This window comes from Malaclemys terrapin, chromosome 14 (assembly GCF_027887155.1).
Source record: "Malaclemys terrapin pileata isolate rMalTer1 chromosome 14, rMalTer1.hap1, whole genome shotgun sequence".
Lineage (NCBI taxonomy): Eukaryota > Metazoa > Chordata > Testudines > Emydidae > Malaclemys > Malaclemys terrapin.
In genome coordinates, this window is record NC_071518.1 from 33,825,975 (window position 1) to 33,849,266 (window position 23,292).

Sequence of the window (23,292 nt, forward strand, 5' to 3'; positions counted from 1 at the left end):
GCCCCAGTGCTAGCGTTTATGAAAAGAATCTTCAGATATTTATAAAACTTTATATTATTCAAACTGAAAGAATTTGGAAACTTAACTCTGGCTGTTTGACTACCTGATGTCTAAGGCATGCCTATTTTTGTAGGCAGATTAAGTTTTGTCAGATAGTTGAAAACACAGAATCAGTTTGGTAACTACAGTTGAAAGTTTGGTCTCTGATCTGAAAAGGGTATGTTTAAAAAAAACATAAGTTTTGCTAAAAACTAGTCCTTCACCTACAAGGATTTGTCACTCTCTCCTTGTGTGCATAGAACTCCTTTTAATTTATTCAAGTAAATCTAATATAAGCATCAAGATGAGAATCTACTTCATAGCATGTCATCCGCAGCAGTATTCTACTTTTTTACTGTAAATTAATATTTTGAAGCTGAAGTTTGGCAATTGCTTAACCTAAAGGTATGGCCATAAGTCTTAATTTTTAATATAACAAATTGTATTGAAATAATTTCCATCAAACATTAGGAATTTCAAGTTTAACTAAATGCTGCAATATTCCTAGTCTGGAATGTTATGCAGATAGGATATGTGTAACAGCTGTTATTTGAATGGAACACTGTGACCTGTAGGTTTCACTGTAGTATAATTTTACAATATTTTCTTGAAAGAAACATTTAATTCAATACTATGTGAATTGCTCTCCAGAAGTAGGTCTCCTTTAGCTATAACTTTCCCTTAAAAACCTGTACTAACCTGTAAATATCTCCTTCTTGTGAGGGTACACCTCCTTCAAGTATTTCAGGAGAGTGGTATACCAAATCCCAGCAGCTTCTATTGCAGTTCTGCAGAACTGATCTTTGCTGCTTCCTCCAGGAGGTTAGACCATAATCTGTTATCTGTAGAGAAGGGTGAATGGTGAATTGTAGCAACAATATGGCATTATTGGTATCAAATATTGATCTGGTATTTTATGTTAGGACAGATGTCTGATAAATAATCCTATAATCAAGCATATTAGAAGTTGTTCTGGTTTCATGTCAAGAAAATAATGAAGACAAAAAGCTAAATGTAAAAGGGCCTCACCTTAGCTCTATATTGTGTATCCAAAAGGACATTGGAGGGTTTCAGGCTGTAGTGGAGGAGAGGAGGATCTAGTCTATGGAGATGATATAATCCTTCAGCCACATCTGACAGGATCCGCATGAGTAGGGGAAAAGGCAATTCTGGGTACAGGTGGTGCTAAAAAATCAACATTTATTTCAGTGTAATATTCCACGATATATATAGATATGTATATATCTTTTAGAATTATAAAGCAGTCATTATTCACACTATCTATTGAGATCTACAGGTGAAAGGTATTAGCAACTCTATTGCAAAATTAATATCCATAACTGAGGTACAGTTTGCTCATTTTATTATTGCCCTTGCTTCTAAACAGTTTTAACACCCATAAAGGAGCCCCTCTAAAAGATCCCTACCTCTTCCTTACCTCGTGGATGAGTGAGTGGAGGGATCCATTGCACATCCATTCAGTCACGACCCCCAGAAGTCCCTGAGATTGGTAGATCCCAAGAGAAGGCAGGAGCTGTTCAGACTGAATGCGTCGTGTGTTTGCTACATCTTGGAGTAGCACCTTCAACTCACTGCAAGCAGAGAACGGGTTAAAGAGGCAGCATTTCAGACAGACATGCTGAGTAACAGTCATATTGTGTGATATTGGAAAGAAGGATGATTTGGTAGAGTTTTCCCACCACTCCCCTTAGCTGGTGTTTAATACCAACCATGTTTTCTTGACTACAAAACATCTTTCACATTAAAACTGTAAAATGTACAAGAAAGAAGCTAGTTCCATTAGTATCAAAATATATTTATCAGGATCTAAAATGCAAGGGCAGGAAGAATGTTTGGGATAGTTAAACTAACTGAAGAAACGACCGCTCTGAACTGATTTTTTTTCCTGCCATTCCCCTAAAAGTATGTTTTCCTCATGCCATCAGTGAGGTCCCTTCTACACTGCAAATTTTACCAGCTTCAGTCATAGCCTGTCTTGCCTGTATGGCTGGGATCAAACCACATCAGAGAGTAAAGGTAAAGCCATGAGGCCAAATTCAGACCTAGTGTAAGTGGTAGGTGTAACTGTAGGGACTTAGTGCGGCTGAATCTGCTTCTACTCAGATTGGATTTAGTCTTAAATTCAGTGGGATGTATTTTAAGAAGTATAAGGAAACCAGATTTTGCTAATCAGTAGAAGATTAAGATTATTTGAGAACTTTGGACAATAACTTCTTTGTTCAGTTGTACAATGGTAGCACTGATCTGTGGATCTGATCAGAATGTTCAGTTTCAAGGAAGATAAATGAACTGGTTCTGCTACAGCCAGGGTGGCCAACTTCTGGGTCCGGACTCGGAGCCACGTGCGACTCTTCAGAAGTTAATATGCGGCTCTTTGTATAGGCACCGTCTCAGGGGTTGGAGCTACAGGCGCCAACTTTCCAATGTGCAGGGGGGTGCTCGCTGCTCAACCCCTGGCTCTGCCACAGGCCCTGCCCCCACTCCACCCCTTCCCACACCCTCCTCTGAGCCTGCCATACCCTTGCTCTCCCCCCACAGAGCCTCCTGCATGCCACAAAACAGTTGATCAGGACATGCAGGGTGGGAGGGAGAGGCGCTGATCAGTGGGGCTGCCAGTGGGTGGGAGGTGCTGGGAGCACTGGGGAGGGGGTGGAGCTGACATATTACTATGGCTCTTTGGCAATGTACATTGGTAAATTCTGGCTCCTTCTCAGGCTCAGGTTGGCCACCCCTGTGCTACAGGATCATTCCTCCCTAAGTTGCATTTAACTTTAAAAATATGATCCCATCTGCAATATGTTCTGAATTGCTGATTCTATGCATGAAATCTTCAGCCCATAGAAATCAATGGTAAAATTCAATGGGACCAGGATTTCAACCCCTGTCATTATTTTAAAGACTAACCCAGTTAGTGTTTCCTGCTGAAAAACAAATCTGTATAGTTAGGAAGAGGGTCCAGCTGCATAGTTTGGCTTCTGATCCCAACTGTTCCAAAGTTTGGGAACTTAATTCAGTCCCAAACATTACACCATGTAAATCACAGATTTGCTATTCTATTCTATGTACGTTTTTAGGCTGTAGGATATATTTATTGCAGTAGGTCCTCTTTGATAAATCTTAAGATCTTAACTTAGATTCCTCATGCTTCAGCAAACTTCCGTTGAACTCAGTGACAGTCTCATTGACTTCAGTGGGAGTATGCCTAAGTAAAAACTGAGTAAAGACATCAGGATTTGGCCTGATGACACTGTTGGTAATGCTAGCACCCTGGACCCTATAGTATTTGCTTCCTAGCTGTATGCAATGGCTCCTGGTCCCTGATCAGCCTCAGCAGCGTGCAGGAGATTCTTTGATCCCTGAACTGATGCCCATTCCCTGATCTGTCCCATGTACTGGTGTAAGAGATTGGGAGATATCCGACAACTCCTCAAACTAGCATCTGTCTTCCAAACCAGCTCCTGTTCCCACTCCCCCCAGCAACTCCTAACATAGGAGGGAGACTATTTCAGAAAAATTCTCTAAAAACTATTTTAAGCTGGTGTGGATCAAATTTCCCACCCTCTGCTTGCCAGTGCCCGAGAGGCTGCTGGTAACTGCCCTTCTGCTGGAGCACAATACTGTGAAATGCAGGGTGGAAATGTAAGACAGGGCAGCACAGTCCTATTGTAGTAAAAGTTGCTTCCTGTATTTTTGCTTTTTGTTGGAATCCTCTCTGGTGTGCATGTGATAGACAATTCAGGGAAGTATATAAAAATGCAGTTATAGGGAGAAGTGACTAAAAATTACATTGTGAGTTCCATATTTGGGGGTCACTGATTTCCAGATCAAATATATTTGTGCATGGATATTGCATGGGCAGTGGCAGTAACAGCACACTCAAGTTAGATGTGCAGCTGTGCAGGCACTTTTCACATATACAATTGAACATGCATTGTTTAGAAAAGTCAGGCCAGGCAGTCCAAGTTGGATTCTTTTTTAAGGAAGGAAAGCAGCCTTTTCATTGCAAACATAATGGATATTCAGTATGTTAATACCCGTGTTTATAAATAAATTGTGGCTCCAAAATTTATATACAAATTGTGCTTATTTCTACCTCTTAACATCATTACTAACCCTATGGATTTCTACATTGGAACTAGGTTAGCAGTTCAAATGATGGGCAGGATAGAATCCATCTTATTCTCATTGCTGGGTTCACTCTACAGTGGTAATAGTGCGGGGGAGGTGAGGGAACAAACAGAGACTTGACATTTAAAGAGCAGATATGAGTAAGAAGGTTCATTTTCCCATAATCACTTTTGTAACTAGAACAACACTTTAAATCCAGAAAGGAGAAAATAAATTATTAGCTTTTGTTGTCTGATGTAACCTTTTTTTTTATTTAAACAAAAAGTGGGGAGCAAACAGGGGAAAGAGGGCAAGCCTTTTAGAAAAAAACTACCAAATAAATATATTCTTATTTTAGATTAGGAAGTTATTGCATTTCTATTGAATTTAAAAAATAAAAAGCAGAACTCTCAAACTTAATTTATTTTTGGCCTGATCCCACCTCCATGGAAGTCTTTCCCTTGACGTCAGTGGGATTTGGATCAGGGCCCTGAGTCCTATAGAGGCCCTCACTAAAGACAAACTAGTTCTTGTTTCAAGATTCAAATTTGGGTGCCATAAATGAAAGAATTTAGACTCAAGCACAACCAAAGACCAAACATGGGAACCTTGGATGCAAGCACCCCAAGAATTTTAGGGGGTGTTTGAAATCTGAGTTGGATTAGATAAATTGTTCCTGTCTTTGTTTTGGGAAAAACGACCTCTCCATATCCTACTTTAAAATATTTGAAATCTGAATTTTTCAGCTTAAGCATGCCGCCTAAAAAAACTAGCTAAGGATCTAAACTTCTCAGATACTAAAAAGACCATGTTCTGCTCTTGGATACCCTTTCAAGAAACTGAGAGCCTAATGAGTGCATTCACTAGAGTGATTTGGTCCCACACCATTAAAAAAATAGTATGGGCCTGACTTCATAATCCCTATAAGCCTGTGACTCCAATGAAATAAATTGGAGTTATGTGAGTGTTAGGCTGACATCCATTTGTGTCAAAGTTTGTGGTTATGACTAATATATGCCCTCAGTCCTAACTCTACTGCAATTGTCCATTCTCCCTTTCTTCTCGTATGTGTACATTTATTCACCTATCATGTTTTGTCTAAAACTTAGATTGTGAGCTCTTTGTGTTTGTATAGTGCATAGTACAACAGTGCACTGAACATGGGTTGAAGTCCTTTGATGCAATCACAACACTATTAATAATGACTTCAGGATCAAGCCCCATTGTCATTATGTATGTCAAATTTCTCACCTAGTGCAATTCAATGTATTTCTTCCACTTTGTCTCTGTTAATCAGGTGGGAGTCACTGAAGTGGAAAGGTGAACTGGGGTCAGAAATGCTACAGTCCATGTTGGTACCCTCTTTGCACTACTGTCCTCCTGAGCTGTTTATATAGTAAATTAAATATGATACCCACCTCTCTGTTGTATTCTGGCTGGTCAGCAGTTTCAGTGATACGTTAATGTTCTGAGGAGCATGAAAGGCTTTGAGAGCGAAGCCAGAACTTGTCCTGGTGAAGATAAAGTTATCCAGCTCTTCCTGGGCTATTACGGGCATCAGATTGGCCATTTTCTGGCGTTTAGTGGGGGAGAGAACTGAAGAAAAACAGACATCCTTAGATTTGTTTTTGTTATCATTGCCAAGGTACACTGAAGTTACACCACGCTTTGTTCCCCAAACTACTCTTCACCTTCATTCAAAAGGCTTCGTATTACCATACTCTGGGTCAGATTGTCCTTTAAAGATAGGGAAAAAATTTACCTACCACACAGGGACATCCTGAGGTTTACTTACCATTTGTAAATATGAGGTGCTAAGTGCTCAATATTATGGCCAGTTCTCATTATAATCACCTGGAAATATGGGGGCACTATTTACATTAATATAATACAATGCTTGACTTCCAAGGATAGTGTTATAATTTGGGGAAACAACAGATTAAAATTCTTACAGTTCCATGCTGGACAGAAAGATAATTCCCATGAAAAACTGTAATAATGCAGTAATCCAGTGTTTCCCAAACTTGGGACGCCACTTGTTTAGGGAAAGCCCCTGGCAGGCTGGGCCGGTTTGTTTACCTACCGCATCCGCAGGTCCAGCTGATCGCTGCTCCCACTGGCCGTGATTTGCTGCTCCAGGCCAATGGGAGGTGCTGGAAGCGGCGTGGGCCGAGGGATGTACTGGCCGCCGCTTCCCGCAGCTCCCATTCACCCGGAGCGGCAAATCGCGGCCAGTGGGAGCCATGATCAGCCGGCGCTGCGGACATGGCAGGTAAACAAACTGGCCCGGCCCGCCAGGGGCTTTCCCTAAACAAGCAGCGTCCCAAGTTTGGGAAACACTGCAGTAATCCATTCCAATCTACCTCCAGAGCCATGCCCTTTACAGATGTGCCATTATTTACTAGGATACTGTATGTCAACAGAACAGCAAAACAAAAGGCCAAATTCCCTGATGTGGTATACTGGCAAAACTCTACTGAAGCCAGTGGAGCTATGCCCATTTACAGCAGCAGAGAATTTGGCCCATTGGTTATATATACTAGATCTCTAGGGCCACGTGCATATGTGCCTTAATACACATTGACTAGAGATAACAACCTCCCACACAGCCACTTTGTGTTAATGTATGAGTCAGGTGTTATTAATAACAGGTGAGGATGTTTTAAAAATATAGTGAGCATAAAACTCCCTGTACTTAGTGCTGAAAGAAAGCAACAAGAACAGACAGAGCTGAGACAAGGAAAACAGAGAGGGAAGAAAAGGGGTCTTCAGAAGCCCATTTATGAGAATACTGCATGGTTGGAGATCGGAGGGTCATAAGAGCTCAAAATGGAATGCTCCCCTCAGACTCAGCAGATTTCCCCTAAGAAAGCCATGCCGGAATTAATGCTGCTCTAAACTGCAGATTTAAGTAGTGAGTAAGGGGTGTAAGTTGAGAACTCTCTTTTTAAGTTGAGGGTTCAGCTAAAGTGTGGTCTTGTGCTTAAGGCATTAAACTAGGATGCAGGAGGTCTGATTCTAGTTCCCAGCTCTGCCATAGAAAGTTTGTGTAATCTAGAGCAAATCACAATCTCTCAGTGACTCAGCCGAGCATCTATAAAATGGGGATAACCACACACCTTTATTTTATCCTTTGTCTATTTTGCCTAACTAAATTGCAAGGTCTTCCAAGCAGGGTCTGGCTGTTACACTGTATATTGATATCACCTAGATCAGTGGTTCTCAACCCAGGGGTCTGGGGCCCACTCAGGGGCCGTGAGCAGGTTTCATGGGGTCTGCCAAGCAGGGCCAGCATTAGACTTGCTAGGGCCCAGGGCTGAAGCCGAAGCCTGAGCAACTTAGCTTCACAGGGCCGCAAGCAATTGCCCTACTTGCTACCCCCTAATGCTGGCCCTGGCTTTTATATGCAGAAAAAGCAATTTTTGTGGTGCAGATGGGCCGTGGAATTTTTATAGCATGGGGGGGGGGGAGGGACTGAGAAAGAAAAAGGTTGAGAATCCCTGACCTAAAGCACAATGGGGTCCCAAACTCAGTTAATGCCTCCAAGTGCTACCCTAATTCATATAATAATCAGACTAAAATGTCCATTGGTTGACTAATAAAATTCCCCAGTCTAATGTAAGTTTGATGCAACAAGATGGGTTAGACCCTTTGCTTTTTATTTTAAACAACAACATTCTAGACTGAATCTGAAGGCACTAGCTGTGGTTCCTGCAGAAACTATTAAAACAAGGCACTCATTCAGTAGCTATATGATGGCCTCTCAGAATGACTTTGTTGGCTCAGTTCAGAGGCAGGCAGGGTTGTGACTGATCCTCTCTATGCTGCTATGAACAAATTATTGAGCTGGATGGCAACTACGTGGAAGGAAAGATTATAGACACATGAGATTTCTCTGATGCCCAAAATGAAGAGCTTAAGAACATAATCTATTTTTTCATATACATCTGCTTCAAGCAGTGTACTTTGTAAAGGACACATCCTACATCTGCTTCAAGCAGTGTATTTTGTAAAGGACACATCCAATATGGCATGAGACCAACAGAACCAGCCCAGTCATTTTACGTGCAAAATTACACAAAGCTCTTCCAAATCAGAGACAGGCAAAAAAAAAAAAAAAAAAAAAGAACCATTTATTCCTCAAATATTATGGGGATTGGATAAAGTGGAACCTAAATTTAGTTTTGGTTTCTGTGGAGAAAAATAAACAATCAAAAGGTTTGCAAAACAAAAATCATTTTTCATCTCTAAAAATGTGTAAAACCAGAACCGTTTACTCAAATCTCTAAATGTTCGGGTTCGAAAAAAGAGTCTAATAATGACCCTTGGCTCCAAATCGCTCCTGGTTTTGCTTATTTTTATTTTAAAAAGAGAACTAGGTAAAACTGGAATCAATTATTGAAACTTTGGTGGCACAAATAAAAAAAGAAGCAGATCTGAATCACCCCCATATTTTATTCATAGATTCTAGGACTGGAAGGGACCTCGAGAGGTCATCGAGTCCAGTCCCCTGCCCGCATGGCAGGACCAAATACTGTCTAGACCATCCCTGATAGACATTTATCTAACCTACTCTTAAATATCTCCAGAGACGGAGATTCCACAACCTCCCTAGGCAATTTGTTCCAGTGTTTAACCACCCTGACAGTTAGGAACCTTTTCCTAATGTCCAACCTAGACCTCCCTTGCGTTTTGGTTTTGCAAAATCTAACCCTGACCAAAGAGGTTTTGAAAACCAGAATGACATGTTTTCACCACTTCTTGTTTTTATACAAATGAACTACAGCTGGAAGCAGGATTTCCCCCCATACATCTAGAGGTTTGGGCAAGATTCTCAACTCATCTGTAAATTGCCGATTTACATCAAGTAAATCTGACCTTAAAATCAGAAACTCCAGTTTTGCTACCTTTACATACATTGAGAATTACCTTATTTCAGAACTAGTCAGTGGGACTAATCACAGATTAAGGTACTATTTAATGTCAGTAAGAGTGGCAGAATCCGTCCCTAAATGGGATGCAAAAGGATCCTTCATTGGGAAAAAAGCTCTCAGTGCTGCACTACCAACAGCTCTGCTCTTCTGGGTCTAGAGATTTTACTCCTTTTAAAATCCAATATCATTTTACTGCCCACACTACCATGTGGTTTCTAATCACAGCTTGTCAAGGCTGGCAGTTTGAATGAGGAGGACTACAGAAAGTTGTGAGAGGCTTTAAATGTCTCATTGAAACACACTGGAAAATCCTGCATTATAAGAGCTAATCCTTTAAAAACTACTTTTATGGTTAATTCACAGTGAAAGTGTTTCCATCCATATGAGGGAAGTGTGGCTGGGGGCTGATTTAATGTTTCAGTGTACAAATAAAATAAGTGAAAACAAACATACAAAGAATATTGCGACTTACCTCCAGACGTGTGGGCATAGAGACTACAGGAGTGAGCTAGTGCGACTGCAACAAAGAGCTGCGATCTGCCTGGAACAGTGATGCAGTCACAGTCTAAGCCTTGCTGGGTATGAGTCAGCTGCATTGTTTATCTCCTCTTTTATTGGCTGCCTACACGCATCCAAAATTTCCCCTCGTTGTGTGTGCAAACTGTAACTCCTTAGTGACTGCAGTCATCTAGGTTCTCTTCATGGGCTGGCCAGTTAATTGCTGAAATAGGCAAGAAGAGGTTATAGACAAGATTAGAGAGGTTGAGTGGACACTGTGATGGCCACCACCACCCGTACGAAGAGAAAACAATAAAACTGAGATGCATCAGAAACACCACCCTGGATCCAAATACCCCCCAAAACACAGGGATGTTCAAATCTGGATCCAGACTTTGCAAACCACCCTTATCTTTACAGTGGGGTGCACCAAAACCCAGATACAAAACCCGCTCAGCTTTGGTAAAGTTTGAATCTGAATTTTGTGGCTTAGGCCCATCTCTAAATAAAGACAAGGAAAATCATTCCCTTTTTGGTTACAGTAGAGTGTGCACAGAGAAAGTGGATATGTAGTAAAGGCCTGATCCTGCTAGGTGATGGGCTGCATCCATTCTCACCAAAGTTAATGGAACTGGAGGGTGCTCAGCAACTAGCAGAATGGGAACTTTAAGGAGAAAACAATAATATTTTTGAGTGTCCAGCTTTATTTACAGAGTATAGTGTAAGTGGAGTTTTGTGAATGGTACCCTCTAAAGGGTCTGATCCAAAGCCTACTGAAGTTTATGGGAGTTTCTCTGTTATCTTCATTTGGCTTTGGATCAGCCCCTAAATCAGGGGTGGGCAAACTATGACCTGCGGGCTGGATCCAGCCCTCCAGCTGTTTTAATCCGGCCCTTGAGCTCCCACGGGGGAGTGAGCTCCAGCCAGGGAGCAGGGTCGGGGGCCACTTCATGCGGCTCCCGGAAGCAGCGGCATGCCCCCCCTCCAGCTCCGACGCATAGGGGCAGCCAGGCGGCTCCGCTCTGCATGCAGCCCCTGCCCCAAGCGCCATTCCCACAGCTCCCATTGGCTGGGAACCGCAGCCAATGGGAGCTGTAGGGGCGATGCCCGCAGACAGGGCAGCGTGCAGAGCCACCTGGCCACACCTCCGCATAGAAGCCGGAGAAGGGACATGCTGCTGCTTCCAGGAGCCGCTTGAGGTAAGCGCTGCCTGGAGCCTGCACACCTGAGCCTCTCCCTGTGCCCTAACCCCCTGCCCCAGCCCTGATCCCCATCCCACCCTCTGAACCCCTCGATCCCAGCCCACAGCACCCTCCTGCACCCCAAACCCCTCATCCCCAGCCCCATCCTAAAGCCCACACCCCCAGCCGGAGCCTGCACCCCTTCCCACACCCAACCCCTGCCCCAGCCCTGATCCCCCTCCCGCACCCTGAACTCCTCATTTCTGACCCCACCCCGGAGCCTGCACTCTCAACCAGAGCCCTCCCTCCCTCCCACACCACAATCCCAATTTTGTTAGCCCGCCATACAATTTCTATTCCCAGATGTGGCCCTTGGGCCAAAAACTTTGCCTGTCCCTGCCCTAAATGCAGAGAGGAAGCAGAGAGGAAGCAAAACCACTGAACATGCTCCCTTCCCCTTCCTGTGGAGCCTGACAAGCTTCTCTTCACCAAAATAAATAAAATATAAAATATATATATATATACAGATATTTCTATCTCATAGAACTGATATACCTATCTCATAGACCCCCGAAAGGTCATCGAGTCCAACCCCGTGCCTTCACTAGCAGGACCAAGTACTGATTTTTCCCCAGCTCCCTCACAACCCTGGGTTTAGCAGGCCAATGCTCAAACCACTGAGCTATCCCTCCCCCCACCAGCATTATGTGGCTTCAGCTCTGTGGTTTGAAAGGAAGAATGCCAAGGATAGGAGGCAGGGAGCAGCCCATCACATGATTTCCTCAAAGCTGCATGGCTATCCGAACAGAAATGAGTGTTACTAGAAGCAGCATTAGTATCCAGTCTGTGCCTACGTGCCCCTCAGAGAGTGAGAAATGGCACAGGTGCCTGGAAAGGAGACAGTGGCAGCAAGGGTATGGGCAACAACCATCAGGAATTGGGGAGACTGAATAGAGAGGGGGCAAGTTATTATGAGTACCTCTTCCCTTCACCCCTCCACGCTGATCTCTGTTTAACAATGTCTTCACTACCTGTCCATGGCCTACATTTCTGTAAGCATGACATCAACAGTATGATAACTGTCTTAGGTATTTATAGACCATTAGTCATTGTCATAGACTCTGTGTTACATTTGTAATCACACGTGAAAAAAAAGAAACCCTTATAATTAAAAAACCTGTCTTTAAAAATGCCTTTGGAGATTTTTTTTTGAAGTGCTCACTTTGGCAGAAATAGTGAAAAAGCATATGACTCCCTGACACTCACATGTGGTGTACTCTGATGCACCCATTTAGTTTTCCATGGAGAAATGGTCTGAAATAAATAGGATGAAAATCAATAAGCACAAATGCAAAGTACTACGCTTAGGAGGGAATAATCAATTGCACAAACAAAATGACTGCCTAGGAAGGAGTACTGCAAAAAAGAGTATAGTGGATCACAAATTAAATATGAGTAAACAATGTAATACTGTTGCAAAAAAAAAAGTGAACATCATTCTGGGATTATTAATAGCAGTGTTGTAAGCAAAACACAAGAAGTAATTTTTCCAGTCTACTCAGCACTGACAAGACCTCAGCTGGAGTGCTGAGTCCAATTCTGGGCACCACACTTTGGGAAAGAGCTGGACAAATTGGAGAAAGTCTAGTGGAGAGCAACAAAAAATGATTAAAAGTCTAGAAAACAAGACCTATGAGGAAAGATTGAAAAAACTGGATTTGTTTAGTGTGGAGAAGAGAAGACTGAGAGGAAACATGATAACAATCTTCAAGTACATAAAAGGCTGTTATAAAGAGGAGAATGATAAATTGTTCTTCTTATCCACTGAGAACAAGACAAGAAGTAATGTGCTTAAATTGCAGCCAGGGAGATTTAGGTTAGACACTAGAATAAACTTGCTAACTGTAAGGGTAGTTAAGCACTGGAACAAATTACCTAAGGAGGTTGAGGTTTTTTACAAACCTCCAATGATTAGACAAACACCTGTCAAGGATGGTCTAGATCAGGGGTGGGCAAACTTTTTGGGCTGAGGGCCACATCGTTGTTCTGAAACTGTATGGAAGGCCGGGTAGGGAAGGCCTGTGCTTCCCCAAACAGCCTGGCCCCCGCCCCCTATCCGCCCCCTCCCACTTCTCACCCCCTGACTTCCCCCCTCAGAACTCCCGACCCATCCAACCTCCCCTGCCCCTTGTCCCCTGACTGTCCCCTCCCGGGACCCCCCACCCCTAACCGCCCCCTTACCATGCTGCTCAGAGCAGCAGGACTGACAGCCGCGCTGCCCCGCTGCCCAGAGCACTGGCGGCATGGTGAGCTGAGGCTGTGGGGGAGGGGGAACAGCAGGGGAGGGCTGGGGGCTAGCCTCCCCGGCAGGGAGCTCAAGAGCTGGGCAGGACGGTCCCAAGGGTCGGATGTGGCCCGCGGGCCATAGTTTGCCTACCTTGGGTCTAGATAGTTCTACCTCAGTGCAGGGACTGGACTACATGACCTATTGAAGTCCCTTCCAGACCTAAATTTCTATGATTCTACACATAGGTGCCAACTTTTCTAGGCACTGGTGGGCACTTGCCCCTTGCCCCGCCTCTACCCCACCCCGCCCACTCCTGCCCCAATCGTGCCCCCTCCCCGCCCCTATGGGACCCCTTCCCCAAATCCCTGCCCCGGCCCTGCCTCTTCCACGAGCGCACCGTGTTCCCCCTCCTCCCCTCTTCCTCCCAGCGCTTGCTGCCTGAATCAGCTGTTTCACGGCGGGATGCACTGGGAGGGAGGGGGGAGAAGCGGAGCCGCAGCACGCTCAGGGGAGGAGGTGGAGCGGAGGTGAGCTGGGGTGGGGAGCTGCCTGTGGGTGCACAGCACCCACCAATTTTTCCCCATGGGTGCTCCAGCCCCCGGAGCACCCACGGAGTCGGCCCCTATGATTCTACATGCTATGCACAGAGGGTAGCAAAACAATCATGGTGTCCTTTGTTTGATGCTATCTTGCTTATTGTTTTCAGCTTATGTGACACAGTGCCAGCCAAACTATTAAAGCTTAATTTTAGTGCTGTGATTGGTATGACTAAATCATGGTCACACTGGCCAGTTCCTAGATCCAAGCTTAGGTCAGACTCAACCCCTCAGAGGCTGGTTTGTCACTACTATTGTGCATTCTAATTCATGAAAATAATGATTAATATCTTACCTTTATATAGTGCCATTCATCCTGAGGGATTCTAAAATGCTTTACAACCTCTCACACAAAATATTACAGTCTATATATATCGAATAAGGAAAGAGAAGAATTATTTAGGATTGCTCTAAAGAATGTCAGTAGTAATGAGAGAAAATTAAGAAAAGTAAAATTTAGTAAGATCTCTCAGGGAAACCACAATATAAGGGCCATTAATTCGTTTCAGTGTCTATTTCAGTGTCTATGCACAGAATTCACTTCACTTCTTTATTGCTCTGATGCAATGATGTTGAGGTCAGATAAATACATAGATACCAGTGAAGTACAGTTAACTGGATGAAACACTGACTTTTTAACAGAGCATAGCAATGCTGCACTATAGTCAAGGACAGGAAAAGAAAACTATGGGGCCAAATTCATCCCTAAAGGAAGTCCATTAACTACCATTTAGACTACGTGTAAGGAGAAATTCTTCAGAGAATTCAGATAGTGATCTGAGACCTATTTTGGAGAGGAGAGGAGGAGGGAAGACCATTACATAAATACTGGTGGAACTCATTACCCAATAAACAAATAAAGACATCACATCATGGTGATGTTACATACACCAGGGATGGAATTGAGCCTGTGTGTCTGATGGTAGTTGCAGGGAGAAATCTAAATGGGCAGCATGTATAATTACTCATACTGAGATTTATCCAGAACACTAGCTAACACCCCAATTTTTGCAAGAAGTGCCAGGGGACTTTCAGAGACTACAGTGATCAACCATTACATCTAACACAAAAGACAGAAGCTCAACAACCGCTAAGGCCACTAAGTTTCCAAGAGGTAAAAAAAATAGATAATTTTGAAAAATGACTTTTTCCTAGTCCCATCAAATAAGGGCCCAAAAAGAATCAAAACTTTGCCTTTTCAGTGCCAATTTACTTACCTGCCCCAGCCACATCTCTAAAAATCATCTAAGCTGGGCTGTGTGTAAAAAACACGCTAAGAGGAAAACAATCGAAATACACAGCTAGCTGGTCTTAAAACAGTATCTGAATTAAGGCAGTAATGTCCAAAGGATGGTACAGATTAAAGCTCCAGGACCTCAAACAGGACCAGTCTAGGTATGCTTGTATTAAAAAGTTGTATTAAAGAATTAACTTGGTCCTACAATTATGTTCTGATGTGTCTCTATGGGAGCAGTATTCAAGGAGGACCACAGAGTAACAGAGAGAGTATCTGAGCATGTATGAACAATAAGAAAAAATGACGCAGAGTATCGGATGGCAAGATTTTATGTGCAGAGACATGCAAGTGACCCAAATACCACAGCTGCTGATGTACCGATGTTCAGTGAGCACCTGTGAGAAGTGCAGAAGTGATCACATGAATTCTTCTTTGAAGTGTCAAGCTTGTTATTCCAGTTGAGCATCTGAACCTGACTGGCTTTGATGAAGAGTTAGGACCTGATTTGCTGTTGTCTTGCCCATTGTGGAGTCATTTGTACCTGTGCAAAGTGGGTGTAAAATGCTACCATTCTCATCTGGTGCCAGGCAGTGGAGATTAATGTATGGAAATGTAATGGGTATTGAATGTTGTATTTTTTTATATTGAATGGGTATTGTAATTTATATGTATACATTTCTGTCCTCAGTTATACCCATGTGACCATATTAATTTAAATGCCTGGATACCAGGTAGGCACAAAAATACTCATGAGGTGTTGATTTAAATGTCTAAATGCAGAATTCTGATGTCCATTTAGGATGGTCGTCCACATTTGAACTAAGGCATCCCATTTATTTTTCCAGGAAAGCATTTCCTCATTCCCAACAAACACCCACACGCTGTGATGTTAGAAAATAGCTTTGGCTTGTCATCCTCTCACTAATTAGATGATTAAAGGAAAAGCCGCCTGGCCTTTAGGCAGTTTCTGGAGAATGACAGTGCTAGTCAACTCTAATAGTGTAATTAATAACACCATTAATTATTTATTAGATGCATTACCTAGCTTTTTAGAACTATGGAGTCTTCTTAATATATAGCACCCAATACATAATTTGAATAAACCTGGATAAATGCAGGGAACTCCTCTTAGACTACTGGAGGCTGAAGGTGGTCTTATTATAATTTATACAGCATCCATGCTAGATGCTTTAAAGAACAAAGACACCCCTCCCCACCACAGTCCCTTCTCCAAAGAGCTTGCTATCTAGTTTTAGATGCGACAAGTGTAACAAACAATGGAAGAGAGTGATGAAGGACAAAATCACCAGGTTACTCAGTTATGGCATAATCACGGCTAAATGGTTCCAATAATGGCAAAATGACAAAGTAAGGGCTAGATTATGCCTGGCCCTTATGTGAATGTGCGGGGGAGAGGGGACCATGAGGGGGAGATGGCACAGGAAGACTTCCACCCTTGCATGGCCTATGTAAGACCCAGACCAAATTCCAGCCCATGTGTTCAAAAGAATATAGCAGCTGCACCCTCTTTAGTCTTCTGGGAGTGCACGGCACTGCAAAAAGAGTTGGGAGGAGGCTAAGCCATAGCTGCATCCCCATATACACCAGCCAGCAAAACTGGCTGGCCAGGACAAAAGGCAGTAGTCTGCACCCCACAACATTGTGTAGTACAAGCAACTCCACTGCCTCTATGTCCGCCTTCTGGAGCTCCCCTTGGGGTACTGCAGCTCAGCAATGCCCCTCACTATGGTCAATGCCTAAAACTAGCCTTATGTCATTTGGAAACTTATTCTCCCTCAGGGAAGCACAGATTATCTAATAAAACTAATAGATGGTTAGTCAAAGTAGAGCTCCTCTTCTCCTCAAGTTGGCCTCTTGAAACTCAACCATCACTTTTCCCCAGCTCCCCCACCAATCTCACTTCCTCTTACATCCCTGCTCACCAATGCAAACTTAACTATGGGAGTCTCTACTGATGCCTCCATACTGTATTAACAAAAACCTTTACAGAGTCTTTGTTTTGGAGTTACATTGTACATCTACTTGGAAATGGGATGGGAAATGATATAATTTCCTATTTTCTAAGAATTTTTGTACCATGAATGTAGTAGACCAATACTGGTCATTCACTTCTTCTCTGATAGTGTTCAAGAGAAATTTCACTCTCTAACTCTGGAAGCCTCTTCTGCAGGTTCAGAAAGAGAGCATTTTCTTCATTTCAGTGTATTCAAGTAGTTTAGTTCAATTACTAGTTTGTTCAGAAGTAAGAAACCAATGGGGAGTGAAAAAAGCAGAAAGGCCTGTTTTCCTCTTCCAATCTATGAATAAAAACTAGGTGTGAGAGGATGAAATCTACTAATTCTAAAATCTTGAAGGACGTGGTGACCAAAAACAATCAGTTCAATTTACTAACTATAGATAATACTTCCTCTGTTTAATAAAATAGTAGGTTTTAAATGCAAAATATGTTTTGATAATTTTTTTACAAGTAGCGCTTGACACAAATTTTCTAACATAATAAAAATGTAAAAATTAAGAATCTGAGTAAGAACATAAGAACGGCCATACTGGGTCAGACCAAAGGTCCAGCCAGCCCAGTATCCTGTTTACCGACAGTGGCCAGTGCCAGGTGCCTCAGAGGGAGTGAGCCTAACAGGTAATGATCAAGTATCAGAGGGGTAGCCATATTAGTCTGTAAAAAGCAACAGAGGGTCCTGTGGCATCTTTAAGCTTAACATACGTATTGGAGCATAAGCTTTCGTGGGTGAATGCCCACTTCGTCAGACGCATGCTCCAGGTAATGATCAAGTGATCTCTCTCCTGCCATCAATCTCCACCCTCTGACAAACAGAGGCTAGGGACACCTTACCCGTCCTGGCTAATAGCCATTAATGGACTTAACCTCCATGGATTTATCTAGTTCTCTTTTACACCCTGTCATAGTCCAGCCTTCACAACCTCCTCAGGCAAGGAGTTCCACGGGTTGACTGTGTGCTGTGTGAAGAAGAACTTCCTTTTATTTGTTTTAAACCTGTTGCCCATTAATTTCATTTGGTGGCCCCTAGTTCTTATATTATGGGAACAAGTAAATAACTTTTTCTTATTCACTTTCTCCACACCACTCATGATTTTATATACCTCTATCATATCCCCTCTTAGTCTCCTCTTTTCCAAGCTGAAAAGTCCTAGCCTCTTTAATCTCTCCTCATATGGGACCCGTTCCAAACCCCTAATCATTTTAGTTGCCCTTTTCTGAACTTTTTCTAATGCCAGTATCTCTTTTTTGAGATGAGAAGACCACATCTGTACGCAGTTTTCAAGATATGGGCGTACCATTGATTTATATAAGGGCAATAAGATATTCTCCGTCTTATTCTCTATCCCTTTTTTAATTATTCCTAACATCCTGTTTGCTTTTTTGACTGCCACTGCACACTGTGTGGACATCTTCAGAGAACTATCCACGATGACTCCAAGATCTCTTTCCTGATTAGTTGTAGCTAAATTAGCCCCCATCATATTGTATGTATAGTTGGGGTTATTTTTTCCAGTGTGCATTACTTTACATATATCCACATTACATTTCATTTGCCATTTTGTTGCCCAATCACTTAGTTTTGTGAGATCTTTTTGAAGTTCTTCAGTCTGCTTTGGTCTCAACTATCTTGAGCAGTTTAGTATCACTTGCAAACTTTGCCACCTCACTGTTTACCCCTTTCTCCAGATCATTTATGACTAAGTTGAATAGGATTGGTCCTAGGACTGACCCTTGGGGAACACCACTAGTTACCCCTCTCCATTCTGAAAATTTACCATTTATTCCTACCCTTTGTTCCCTGTCTTTTAACCAGTTCTCAATCCAGGAAAGGATCTTCCCTCTTATCCCATGACAACTTAATTTACGTAAGAGCCTTTGATGAGGGACCTTGTCAAAGGCTTTCTGGAAATCTAAATATACTATGTCCACTGGATCCCCCTTGTCCACGTTTGTTGATCCCTTCAAAGAACTCTAATAGATTAATAAGATATGATTTCCCTTTTACAGAAACCATGTTGATTTTTGCCCAACAAATTATGTTCTTCTATGTGTCTGACAATTTTATTCTTTACTATTGTTTCAACTAATTTGCCCGGTACTGACATTAGACTTACCGGTTTGTAATTGCCGGGATCACCTCTAGAGCTCTTTTTAAATATTGGCGTTACATTAGCTATCTTCCAGTCAATGGTTACAGAAGCCGATTTAAAGGACAGGTTACAAACCATAGTTAATAGTTCCACAATTTCACATTTGAGTTCTTTCAGAACTCTTGGGTGAATGCCATCTGGTCCCGGTGACTTGTTACTGTTAAGTTTATCGATTAATTCCAAAACCTCCTCTAGTGACACTTCAATCTGTGACAATTCCTCAGAGTTATCACCTACAAAGGATGGCTCAGGTTTGGGAATCTCCCTAACATCCTCGGCCGTGAAGACTGAAGCAAAGAATTAATTTAGTTTCTCCACAATGACTTTATCATCTTTAAGTGCTCCTTTTGTATCTCGATCGTCCAGGGGCCCCACTGGTTGTTTAGCAGGCTTCCTGCTTCTGATGTACTTAAAAAACATTTTGTTATTACCTTTGGAGTTTTTGGCTAACTGTTTTTCAAACTCCTTTTTGGCATTTATTACATTTTTACACTTAATTTGGCAGTTTTTATGCTCCTTTCTATTTACCTCACTAGGATTTGACTTCCACTTTTTAAAAGATGCCTTTTTATTTCTCACTGCTTCTTTTATATGGTTGTTAAGCCACGGTGGCTCTTTTTTAGTTCTTTTACTGTGTTTTTTAATTTGGGGTATACATTTAAGTTGGGCCTCTATTATGGTGTCTTTGAAGAGTATCCATGCAGCTTGCAGGGATTTCACTCTAGTCACTGTACCTTTTAATTTCTGTTTAACTAACCTCCTCATTTTTGCATAGTTCCCCTTTCTGAAATTAAATGCCACAGTGTTGGGCTGTTGAGGTGTTCTTCCCACCACAGGAATGTTAAATGTTATTATATTATGGTCACTATTTCCAAGCGGTCCTGTTATAGTTATCTCTTGGACCAGATCCTGTGCTCCACTCAAGACTAAATCGAGAATTCCTCTCCCCTTGTGGGTTCCTGTACCAGCTGCTCCAAGAAACAGTGATTTAAAGTATCGAGAAATTTTGTCTCTGCATTTCGTCCTGAGGTGACATGTACCCAGTCAATATGGGGATAATTGAAATCCCCCACTATTATCGAGTTCTTTATTTGGATAGCCTTTCTAATCTCCCTTAGCATTTCATCGTCACTATCACTATCCTGGTCTGGTGGTCGATAATATATCCCTAATGTTATATTCTTATTAGAGCATGGAATCCATAGAAATTCTATGGAACATGTGGATTCATTTAAGATTTTTACTTCATTTGATTCTACATTTTCTTTCACATATAGTGACACTCCCTAAATAATTAAATGTAAGTCAAGGTATATCTTTGCTTAAAGAAATGTGTACAGACAGTGTATCCTTCTGGTTAGCAAAAAGAAGCACCACATTTAGTGTAAAGGCTATATTTTGTGAAAATTAGCATGTATTAACAGTTACCAACCAATGAGAATCAGCCTTTATTTTTTAGGAAAATAACTGAAAATGAGAAATGCATAACACTCTAAAAATAATTGATTTAAATCCAGGTTCCCTGCTTGTTGATTTAAATCATGATTAAAATCAGTGATTTAAATGAGTGCTTGAAATCTATCCATTCTATCAGGTTGTCTTCCCAGTTCTGCCGCTGAATTGCTTTGTGTCCCTGTTTCCTAACTGTAAGCTCTTTGGGATAGGGACTGTTTCTCACTATGTGTATGTATAGCACTTAGCACATAGGGGCCCTGATCTTGGCAGGAGTCTCTAGTCATTATTATAACATAAATAATAAAATAATAATAATTTGTGTTTTGTCTTTCTACTTTCATCCTCTCCTCTGTCTTCTTTCTCTTCCTCACTGTGTTTCTTTCCTTCTCCTACCATCCTCTCATTTCCTTGCCTTTCTGTTTCTCCTCCTCTCCTGTCTCCTCATCTGTTTGATTCTCCATCCCTGGCTCCTTACTCTCTGTTCGTTTTGTTTCACACTCAGTCTCTATCTTTCTTCTCCTCTCCACCTCATCCCTTCTCCTCTTTCCCGCCACTTTGTCTATCAAATGCCTTCTCAGGAAGCCTCTGCTGGATTTTTAATGTCTTCTGTACTTTGAAACCCCCATCCCTGTTGTTTTTTTAAATCTCAGAATAAGGCAGAAATGTATGAAATCAAAGCTAGGGTTTGAGCTACAAAAAGGCATCTGAACACAGCAAATTGTTTTTGGCTTCCTTTTTAAAATGTTTGTAATGTGGAACCCACTTGTAGGGCATTTGCTTATATGAAAGTGGAGTGAAAGTCCTTAATTTCGTCAGTATATTTCACTGGACTTTCACTCTTATAGTGAAGCTACTCTCTGCTTATAATGAACTTCACTCCATTAGAATCAAGTTCTGTTGAACTAAGCCTCTGGGAATTTAGCAATTGGTACCTACCAGACAGGAGTTAAATGCAGCATTCCAAGGAGATCATGACTTCCTCCTCTACTCCGCAGAAAAGATTCAACTACTTGGGATGAACAGGAAGGCGGTTTCACCTTGCTGTCTGTCTTCCTACAGTTGCTGCTTGCTAGCTTGGTTTTCCAGTGTCCTCTCCCCTGACAGTTGCCACTGCTCTCTGTAGGAAGAAAATACAAAGTCTCCACATTTCTGTTGTGGCTAAAGGACATTTTGTATGAGGAAGGTGAAAAGATATTGGCCAAACGACAGCATGTTCGTTTCCCAGGCAAGTCCTCTTTTAGTATGGCAAAGGTCTGCTTAAAAAGAAATTCAGCCCTGTGCAGAGGGCAGCATAAGGGTTATGCAGCATTGCCTGCTCTTTCAACTTTATCTTGAGTTGTGCAATATTTGGTGTGTTTTTTAAAGCCTCAGCTTCTGGAATCAGGAGATTATATGAGAATCTCAGCTTTCATTTAGGAAAAAATAATGTAAAAAGCCTGAAAATGAAAAGCACACGCTACCTTAAAGGCTCAGAAACGAGAAGGTACCTAAAAAGAACCCAAAATTTATTTACTTTTTTTACAGTCTCGTGATTTTTAAACCAATCTCAAGATTATTTTGGGGACAGATTTTTGAATAGCTGGGATTGGCAATACCACCTGTAAATGGGATGCAAGTGGCAATACTACCCACGACTTATATAACACTTTTCAATAGTAGAACTCAAAGCGCTTTACAAAGGAGGTAAGTATCATTATCCCCATTTTAAAAATAGGGAAACGGAGGCACTTAGAGGTGAAGTGACTTGCCCAGGTTACCCACAGGCAAACCAGGAATAGAATCAAGGTCCTGAATCCCAGGCCACTGCTCTACCCACTAAGACACAGTGCCTTTCTTTTTCCTTATGGTGGCTCTCCGCACAGCAGTGAATTTAATGGATTTTTATTTGAAAACACAACACATTTATAAGAGCGTTCTATCCTATAATTCAAAAATAGCCAGACTATTTATTTTTAATACTGTACAATACTACTATAAACAGTAAGTAGTGCAATTGTCTTTCCAGGGCAAGTCTTTGTATTCTAGCTTTCATCCCAGACTGACTTTTAGAGCCCAGTTATAACCACTTAAACACAGAGGTCAGCAGCAAAAACACGGACAGACTTTTAACTAGAGAATTGAACTGGGCTCTTACAACAACTCCTTCTTTTCACACGTACACTAATTTTCCTTAAAAAAACAAAACCAAAAAACCAAGTATTTGAATTGAGTGAACTATATGGGAGGAAGAGGAAGTCACAGGATCTGGACTTTGCCCTGCTATTTTGTTAGTAGGAAGTAACACTGGAACATGATTACTGTTATTTCATGAAGCGTGTTCTACTAAATTCCTTCTTTGTACTGCAAGATTAGTCAATATGGGAAAACACAGGGGTTTAGCTATTCCTGGGAATGACATATACAGACATGCCCTCCACTTCTCCCAAAATTTGGTGATAAACTCTGGAAAAAAATAAAACAAATCTTTAAAAATTATACGAGTGATTTGGTAACCACTGAAACAGCAAAATGCATCTTAAGTGACAGCTTCTAGTGCCCACCAGGATGTGTGAATGCAGTACTCACTAGTACATTTAGGGCCCATAATGTGCATGTCAGAGACCACCTTAACCTTTCTAATAGACATAAGTCACACGGCAAGCTGCTGCACATAGGCACCAGGCATATTGCCAGCTGCCTCCCGATCCACTCCCCTCTCCCTCCCCCCCACCCCAACTCTAAACATACTACCAGATGCCATGATCAATAT

At 42.0% G+C, this 23,292-nt stretch overlaps 1 protein-coding gene across 1 annotated transcript in view; it reads right to left on the minus strand.

The window, feature by feature from the left end:
• LOC128848710 (receptor-interacting serine/threonine-protein kinase 2-like) overlaps window positions 1–23,292 on the minus strand; it is a 39,632-nt gene that overhangs the window by 12,601 nt on the left and 3,739 nt on the right. The window contains exons 2-7 of the mRNA XM_054048811.1: window positions 21,480–21,660; window positions 9,574–9,822; window positions 5,586–5,763; window positions 1,478–1,631; window positions 1,069–1,224; window positions 739–881 (exon numbers count right to left, since the gene is read on the minus strand). Coding sequence (XP_053904786.1) covers window positions 739–881; window positions 1,069–1,224; window positions 1,478–1,631; window positions 5,586–5,763; window positions 9,574–9,697 — 755 coding nt within the window. The 5' untranslated portion in view covers window positions 9,698–9,822; window positions 21,480–21,660. The remainder of the gene's footprint in view (window positions 1–738; window positions 882–1,068; window positions 1,225–1,477; window positions 1,632–5,585; window positions 5,764–9,573; window positions 9,823–21,479; window positions 21,661–23,292) is intronic.